Here is a 9,210-nt window from a genome sequence, read left to right on the forward strand (position 1 = left end):
TTTCTTAATAAAAAAAATAAATAAATAAATAAAAGAAAAAAAAGAAAATGTGGCACATTTCACGATGCAATTACTCTTCAGCTGTAAAGGAACACGAAATCATGGAATTTTTAGGTAAATGTTTGAACGGATCTAGGCAAGATCACGTTGAGTGAGGTAACCCAGACCCAGAAAGACAAATGTCACATATACTCACTCATCTGTAATCCCTAGCTCTAAATCTAATGTGAATACACAAAATGGGGTGACTTCAGAAACCAGAAAAGTAGAAGGGAACCTCTGGGGGGGGCATTGTGAGCGGGGACTAGCATGATGCCCTTGAAGGGGAATGTAAAATGGAGAGGGAGCTCCAGCTGGAGAAAGGGAGGGAGGCCATGCAGAAGAAGAAAGAGGGAGGTGGGTTGTTTGATAAAGCCTCAAGGAAATATTATTTTGTATTTAGCTAAAACTATACATAAAACATACAGTATGTATATATGTGCGTGTATCATGCATGTATATATACATCATCAAGGAAGATGCTGGCAATGCTCCCTATAATAACCATGTACTTACAAAATCCCAGTAACAGGCACAAGAAACCTCCTTTCTTTGGTCAGGGTCATCCAAGCGACTCCCAGACCAATATAGACTATTGTTGTTGCCTTTGGTTGCCTCTCAGAGACTGAAGATAAACCCCCATTTCTGAAGACACAACACACTAAAGGTATAGGACTCGTATTAATTAAGCTGGATCTAGCCTGAAATCTTCCTCCCTGCTATCTGACTTCCATGGTACCAGAAAAATACTATGCAAGATGCCAAGGGAGAGAAGCAATCACTAGATCTACCCAACTGCAATACCTATGAACTACAACAAAGACTGGCTTGGCAATATATCCCTAAATGTACAATAAGTGTCCCTTACATGTTGGCAATAAGAAACAGCTGTAGAGTGTACGGCCATACCACCCTGAATGTGCCCAATCTCGTCTAATCTCGGAAGCTATAGAATTTGACTTAATTTCCACCCAACAGGAGGGAAATCATGCCTGGTACTAGAAACCTAGCCACCTTCCCAGGGTTAGTAAGGCCACAAATCTCGAAAGAGAAAGCTATTGCCACCATTTTGATAGACCAGTATAATTTCTTTTTCTTAATTTATTTTTTCCATTTAAAAATTTACACTTCCTCCCCTCCTCCCATTCCCCTCCCGCTCCCTCACTCACCCTCCTTCCTCCCCTGCCCTCCTTAGGAGAGGGCAGGGAACCCTGCCCTATGGGAAGTCTAAGGCCCTCCCCCCTACATCCAGGCCTAGGAAGCTTTGGGTCCAAATAGACTAGGGTCCCAAAAAGCCAGTACATACAGTAGAAACAAGTCCCAGTGCCTTTATCAATGGCTTCTCAGTCAGCCCCCATTGTCAGCTACATTCAGATGTCCTTGGGCAGCAGAGAAGAGGGTGTCTGAACTGGCCTTGCTCCACTATCACACTGATGATTATCTCAGATATCACCATAGAACCTTCACCTGGCAACAGATGGAGATAGAGACAGAGACCCTCATCAGAGCAATGGACTGAGCTCCCAAGGTCCAGTTGAAGAGCAGAAGGAGGGAGAAGATGACCACAAGGGGTTGGTCCACCCACTGAGACAGTGTGCCTGTTCTAATGGGAGCTCACCAAATCCAGCTGGACCAGGACTGAACGAGCATGTGATCAGACCAGTATAATTTCCAAATACATTCTGAGTATGATCCTTATACCCAAGGATAGTTGTAGCTACCATCCGTAGTCAAAGAAGCTTGTCTTTACAGCACATGGAGAGATCATAACACAAACCCACAACTAGATGCTGTGCAGAGATAGCATTGTGGGGAGTACATCTACATCATATATGAGCACGCAATATGGAGCATTGCGTGTGCAAGCACACAATAGCTCGCATTTACAGCTCAGGGAATATCATGGAAGAGGGGTAGAAAGGTTCTTAGAGCCAGAATAGAAGAAAGTCTTCTAGAAAAGGATGCATAAGCATGACCAGAACAAATGACAATATCAATATACATGCTAACAGGACAAGAAAGGGGGAAATTTCATGGGGCCACACCTAGACAAAGAATTACAGGCAACTAGTGAGTACAGAGAGAGAAAGAATTAGTCTATCTCAGTGATGGGGCCAATACAAAGTGATTAGCCCACAAACCATATATACACACACATACACAGACAAGAAAATGAACTCAGTGTGCTATATTCAAGTATTTATGAATACTTATACATACATATGTAATAATAGTAAGGAAGAGTCTATAAAATTGAGAAAACAGGCACAGAAGGAGTTGGGGCACGTGAGAGACAATAAAGGGAGGAAAAGGAATGGGAAATAGTTTATTTTAAAATGTATAAAAATAAAAGTAAATAAATAACAATTTTAAAGATGATGTACAGGGGACAATAATGTGTAAGACAGGATGCTAGACTGGAGATAGGACATGCTAGGTGAAGACCCTTAAGGCAATATAATTAAATGAAGTGCTAAATAAAGCTTAAAACAGTGTATCATGCAGGCAGCACTCGGGATAGCACTAGATATTAGTTTAGTGGAATGACAATGTATTCCAGGGTCATTAACTTCTGTATCAAGGAGGATGGAGTCTATGAGGAAATGACTCTTTCCAGTCCAGTGAATGAAGGGGGCTGAGCAGTGATCTGATGGCCCCACAGGTCAGCATTCTAAAGGAGGGGTGGGTGAGAGCAGAAAAGAGACTGCCTCATCAGCATGGTCTCAGGCCCCTGGTCCTTGACTCTTTTTCTTCTTGTTTCTGGAGGCTTTAAATTCTCCCTCCTACTTCTGGGATGGTATTGATTTCACCGTGTGATGACAATAAAAAAAAATTAAAAAGGAAGTAAGTCAGAAGGGTGTAGACCTGTGTGCTCATCTTGAAAGCAGACAGGCCAGTCAGCCTTCCACATCTGTCCACGAGGACTGGGTGGCCATTGTCCAGACTGTTCAAAATCACAGCCAGGGCCAGACTTGGGCAGTTAGAAATGAACTTACCATATTGCAAAAATCTTTGAAAAGAGCACTAATACTGGGATTCTGGCTCTGGTATAGATTAATTTTATGACCATGTATTAGTTATTTCTGGTTTTCAGCCTTCTTTTCTCATGTGCAGAAATGAAATAGCACTCCTACTATTTACTGAAGAAGACAAAGTGTTAAAACATATTAAACAAAGATAAAAATTAAGTAGCCTCCAAAACCTGGAGTTTATCCATCTAATGATTATCACTAATTGAATTCCTCAAGCTGGGAAATTATAGGAATTAACACTGAAATCTTACCATGATGGTTGACCTCTTTTTTGGACCATTCATGCCCTGCATGCTGAGACATTAGTCTTTGTTTGCAGAGTATTAAAAAGAGAAAGATTGGGAGACTGTAGAAAAGAGGTGGGGGTGGGGTCAGGATAGTTGATTCTGTGTGCAGGAAAGAGGTGGGGTGGGGCCAGGATAGGTGATTCTGTGTGTTCAAGCAAACACCTCCTCACGACCCAAAAGATGTCCTGCTCTAACTCCAGCCAAGGCGGTGATGTAGAGATTGCACTGCAAACAGTGACAAAGCTCTCCTCGGCAGACTTGGTCTGCAGTGACACAGGCAGATGCTAAACTTCAGCCTGTCTAGAAGTTAATTAGGTTACAAAGGCTGCCAAAAATACCAAAGTCATTCAAAGAAAATTCAGCACGGGAGCAAGATCTGGAGCAAAGGTCAGAAGACACAAACAGTAATCTTGATTCTAAGAACAGGGACATAAACATGGGGAGGGGGAGTTGCGCAGCTTAAAAATCTGTAAGCTTTTTATCCGTGTTTTACAGCAGCCAAAAGATGAGGCATAGTGTAGTTTTGGCTGCTTTCCTATAATAGCTGTGTCTTCACAAGGGCTGAAGCAGAGGCCAACACTGTGTGTTCATTACCTGTCCAGAATTCTCCGTATATAACTAAGGGACACGGAGGGTGAGAACCTCTGGGTGGATGCGGCTCTCGATTTTGTATCTTCCCCACTTGGAAACCGTGATTCTGGAGAGAGCATTAGCTACAGCGAATCAATCAAAGAGATGGCTGGGTTTTATTTCAGGGCTTCTTTGTGGGTACCGTGAAATTATCACACAGTAGCCAGTGCTGTCTGCTCCAGGGTCTCAGGAATAGTTGGAGCCTTAAAAACCTAGAGACCCATTTTCTCCAAAGAGGTTATCCCCAGAATGTGTGTTGGGCGTGGGGTGCTCTAAAGCTACGAACAGCAGTACACAGGACTTCACTGCCACCAGCAGGACCCAAAGGAAGTGCAGGCACTGGGGATGCAGAAGAAGGCTAAGATAGGAGTCTTCAGGTGAGAAATAAGCTTAACATACCTTTTGTTTGCTTGAGACAGGATTTCACACTGTACTCCAGGCTTGCCTGTCCTGGAAGTAACAACAATCCCAGTTTTTAAGATCTGGTGATTACAAACTTGAGCCACCATGGCCAGCTAAGCCCAGTAGCCACCCATCCTTTCCCCAGTCTCTGGGATGTGAGGGTTCCTCTCACAGACTGATACTCTTGCCCCAAACTCAGAATGTGGCATCTGAAACCCAAATTCCAACCCAGGGTCCAAATACTCCCTTCTCTTCCACATCACCACACTACCTTACAACAGTACCACACTATTTCCTCTCTGGGGTTTGGAGGGTTGCATAGTGTGACAGCAATTTTACAATTGCTTATCTGCATCACATACCACTCCAGACCGTGGGAAGTTCATCTCCTATCCTTGTCCCTGGATGCCCAGTCTGGGACTGACTGTATCTGCCTCACATGAAGCCAATCCAGTATCCTGCACTGACTTAGTTAAGCAACTTATGTGCAAACAACCCACAACCTCTGGTCAACTTTGACACCCAGCCCCCAAGCTGTGGTCCCCTGAACTTTGCACACGTGGGGCGTGGCGGGTGGTCTCCCTTTCTAGAGTCTTAGCCTCCAGTGGAGCCAAAGCTCACACTTTACAGGGCTCCGCACTTCCTGGAAGCCAGCTCCTGAGTTCGCAGGAGGGCAAACAGCCAGGGAAGGCATCTCAGTGGGAGCCGGAAGGCTCCCTGGGTCCTTTAGAAATCTAGGGAGAACTGCCCGCAGAGATTCGCTTCCAGGAAGGGTCCCCGACTACGCGGGGAGGACCACGTGAGCATCGTGGCTTAGCTATAAAAACCCCCTGATTCTCACGAGCGTGGGGAGAGAGCGCAGAGGCGAGACACGGCCTCCCACGCCACGAGAGGAAGGGCGACCGTGACCCGCCTTCCTCAATACCCGGAGCTCTGATGCTCCAGACCTTCATGGGGTGTCGAGGCGCGCTGAACTTTGGGGACTTGGCAAAGGCGTGCAGACGCCCGCGCAACTGGATTCCCGCAAACGCTCAGGGCTGGTTTGACCTTTAGGAGAGTTGGAGGGGGGCATAGCAGGAATCTCGGGCAGATTGATCTCCTGTCTTTCACTGAGAGAGCAGCCAGGAGTTCTGGAGCATGTCCTCGGAGGAAGCCGGGAGATCCCCGAGCTGTCCCCCAGCCGGCGCATCGACACCGCCCAGTGAGCCGCGTTAATTCTGCGCTGCGAGAGAGGCGAGTCCAGACATACTCCCGCCACCTTCTCCTAAACTTTGACCTGCTCAGGTGGCCCTTCGGGTCCCCGCGGAGGGCGCAGGCAGGGACATGGCTACGAGCTCTAAGAGCCGAATGGGCTCTTCCTTTCGCAACCCGGCGCCGCCCGCGTAGCATCCTCTACGCTGACCTCCCGCGCTGCGGCGCCGAACCCTGGGCCAGAGCCAAGACAACCTCAGAGGTGCGGAAAGCGACCGCAACCCCAGGACCCGAGGGTCCGTATGGCCACCGCCCGCGGGCAACAGCTGAGCGCCACGGAGCTTGCGGGCTGCGCCTGGGGCTCCGAGCGGCTCTGAACTGCGGTGCCGGCCGACGTCACCCTAGCGGGGCGGCGGAGGGTCAGGGACCCGAAGAACAGAGGTGGTGGTGGCAGCTAATCCTCCCCCAGGGCGATGTGGCCAGCCGGCGCGGGCACCAAGCTGCCCTGTCCCCGGGACTCCGCGCTCCGGCGGGCGGCGTTCTCCGGGAACCTTACCGCCCTGCCTTCTCACCTCGTACCCGCCGGCCGCAGCGTCAGAGTGTTCATCAGCGCCAACCCTGAAGGTAAGTCCCTTGCCCCTGTTGGTCCGTCTGTTGATCCTTTGATCCTTGCGTGGCCGAAAGTGTGTGGGGCCTCCCATCCGGGTGCACTCTGCTTCCCCTGCGCTCCCTGCCTCCCGCTGCAGCCCGGAGCGCGTGGGAATTTCATTCCAATCACTTATTTTTCTTTAACTCATCCTCTTCCCTGCTGACTTCTAGGACACACTTTTCTTCCCAGAGTCAATCTAAAACATAGCTGAGGCAGTTAGTAGCCAGTTTCCAGAGGATTCATTCTGCCTTTTCCACCATAACCCCTTTCTTCTAACGGTTTCTTTCTTCTGATAATTACAAAGGGTAGCTGAATGGGGGCTACCTGCTGCCTGCCGTATGTTCTCACCCAGGCGACAAGCATATTTCTTACAACACAGGCCTTGCAGATAAAGGCAGGGGCTGGGGGTATGGGAGCTAGTACAGACGGTCTCAGGACAGAGAGGCGCTCACCTCAGAGCAGAATTGGTCCTGGAACGCTCATATGAGCTCATCTGTGCGGAGGGTCTTGGTCTCCTGGGTGGAGTTCCTACTCCAGTCAAGCACCTGCCAGGTGCTCCATGGAAACTTGTTGGTTTGGGGCTTTTATAGTCACCATGACAGAAGCGGTTTTGAGTTCTTAAGGTTAACTTTGGTTCCCAGTGGGTGGTAGGAAAGGAGGAAAGCATTTAACAAGCTAGGTAATATTTTGGGGGGGGGGAGGGTGGTCCTGAGAAGCGTCTTATAAGTTTATGTAAGACTGAAATATTTGCCTCGTTGAAGATTCGAGGCTCTGGTTGGTTGTAAAACGCATTCTGAGAAGACAGGAAAAGTAACTTTCTGGAAACAATCACTTCTAAACGGGAGGGCTGCACTACTGGAAATTTCTGGTAAAGGTTGTGTGGTCACAATGGAATGAGGAAAGAATCAAATAAATAACACGCCATAATTAATAAGAGCTTTCTGTGCTTGCAAGGGGGGCCTCATAGGAGCATTCTGTGCTTGCGGGGGGGGGGGTGTCTCATAGGAGCGTTCTATGCTTGCAGGGGGCCTCATAGGAGCATTCTGTGCTTGCGGGGGGGGGGGGTCTCATAGGAGCGTTCTGTGCTTTCAGGGGGGCCTCATAGGAGCGTTCTGTGCTTGCATGAAGGGGGGCTCACTGTCCTTCTCTGAATTTACCGCTCACGTTCACAGAACTTAATAAAGGGTGCTTTTGGAGAGATCTGGTGACATCAAAATTCATCCCATACCAAGTATGCCTTCCAGGACTTTGACATGAAATTTGAATTAAATAGCCATAAAATGGGGAGCATCGTTAAAGTTAGGGTTCAGGAAATCTGCAAGTCCCAGCAATAACGTCTGAAAGAATTATGTTAGACAATGTTTAGTCTTGTAATTCTCAATTGCCCAAGACTTTCCTAAATGCCAGGTGAATTGTTTGCCCTGCTGTGTAGCACATTGCCTGTCCTGAAAGCAAACTGCTTCTAAAATACCATGAGTGTTCTGTTAATGTTAACAGTGGTTAATTTGTTTCTTGCTCTAAATATGTGTTTTCTGTGATTGCATGATAATGAATTGATGTTGTCATTTTACTGTGGAAGTTAAAACAAGATTAATCTCATTTTGTTACACCTGCGAGTGCACATTATTCTCCAAACCCTCAACTTAGTTGTTCTAAAAACTTTAACACACACTAATGCACAGAAAGAAAAACACACACACACACACACACACACACACACACACACACACAAGGGAGGCCTCAGCCATGTCTCTTGGTCACTGATTTTGCTGGCTGGCTTCCAGGCTGATCTTAAAGGACCAGAAAGGTGAAGATTACTCGTGAAGCAAGTCTTTGAATTTCATCCAGACTGAAGAGCCAAGGGCATATTGAAAATAGACAGAGATGGGCATTTTTAATGCTCTCAGCTTGAAGCCTTACAACTCCGGGAAATGCTCCATCCAAGGCAGCACTTTGCCATGGCATCTTTATGGATTCAATTTAGAAAGCAAATGCTTGTGCTTTGGTACCATCCAATATTAGATTCTTGGACAATACTAAAGATGAAGAGCCTTTCCACTGTCAAATTAAGACAAAGGACACTATCTCATGTTTCCTTTACAAGCAGAAGCCCAATTTGCATCTGAATAAAAGCTGTTCTGTGTTGAAGCCATAGTAATTTCTTTTGCTTTGTTTCATTTTGAGAAACCCAACAAGACTCTTGCTGAGGTGATTGTTTTCAATAGGTATTGCTTTACAATACTTGTGTGGAATTGGAATTTTCCCAACTCCAGTGATGGCAATATGTGTCTTCAGAATGGGCAATTAGGTTTCCATGTATTAGCTCATGCAATTTTGATTTCATCCTCAAATGCTTCTGAGAGGATTCTTTCTATTCTACAGGTGAGACAACTCAGGCTTTATGCAGTGAAGTTACTTTTTTGGATTCATGCAGCAGAGTGAAACAGACAGATCCCATAGGAAACTCACAACACCTATGTTGCTGCTCTTTGACAATCTAGGCAGCATCCAGATCCCTGAAACTGTCTCATGTCTGTATGACCAAATATGGTGGAAAAGTGCTGTCCAGACTCTTTTGGCTCCAAGAATATGAACAACTAAAAGGAAACACAATTGCCCCAACCCACTTGGTCCCACTGGGAGGTAGTCATGGGACATACATACAAGAGAATCTCAGAACATACTGAACTGTAATGAACTTGAACTTCTTCAAAAGTCTATCCATGTCCACTATATGGACGATTTTGGATACTTGTCAGGGAGGTAGTCGCGTTATCCCAGACTTACTTGAATGGATGAACTTCGTCTAGTCTCAACGCCCATGCATTGGCGCCATCTTCTTTAGTCCTTGGAAGTCCTCTAGGCATATAACTACTCTCTCTCTCTTTTTGCCAAGACAATTTTTAAACTGCTTCGGAAGTAAATGCTTTCAAAACACATACAACAATGGAAAGGAAAGAGAAGGGAAGGAGAGGAGAGG

General features: G+C 46.6%; 1 protein-coding gene across 1 annotated transcript in view; it reads left to right on the forward strand.

The window, feature by feature from the left end:
• The first annotated feature begins 5,225 nt into the window (after positions 1-5,225).
• Nwd2 (NACHT and WD repeat domain containing 2) overlaps positions 5,226-9,210 on the forward strand; it is a 138,214-nt gene continuing 134,229 nt past the window's right edge. The window contains exon 1 of the mRNA XM_005359244.2: positions 5,226-6,205. Coding sequence (XP_005359301.1) covers positions 6,055-6,205 — 151 coding nt within the window. The 5' untranslated portion in view covers positions 5,226-6,054. The remainder of the gene's footprint in view (positions 6,206-9,210) is intronic.

This window comes from Microtus ochrogaster, linkage group LG1 (genome assembly GCF_000317375.1).
Source record: "Microtus ochrogaster isolate Prairie Vole_2 linkage group LG1, MicOch1.0, whole genome shotgun sequence".
Taxonomy (NCBI): domain Eukaryota; kingdom Metazoa; phylum Chordata; class Mammalia; order Rodentia; family Cricetidae; genus Microtus; species Microtus ochrogaster.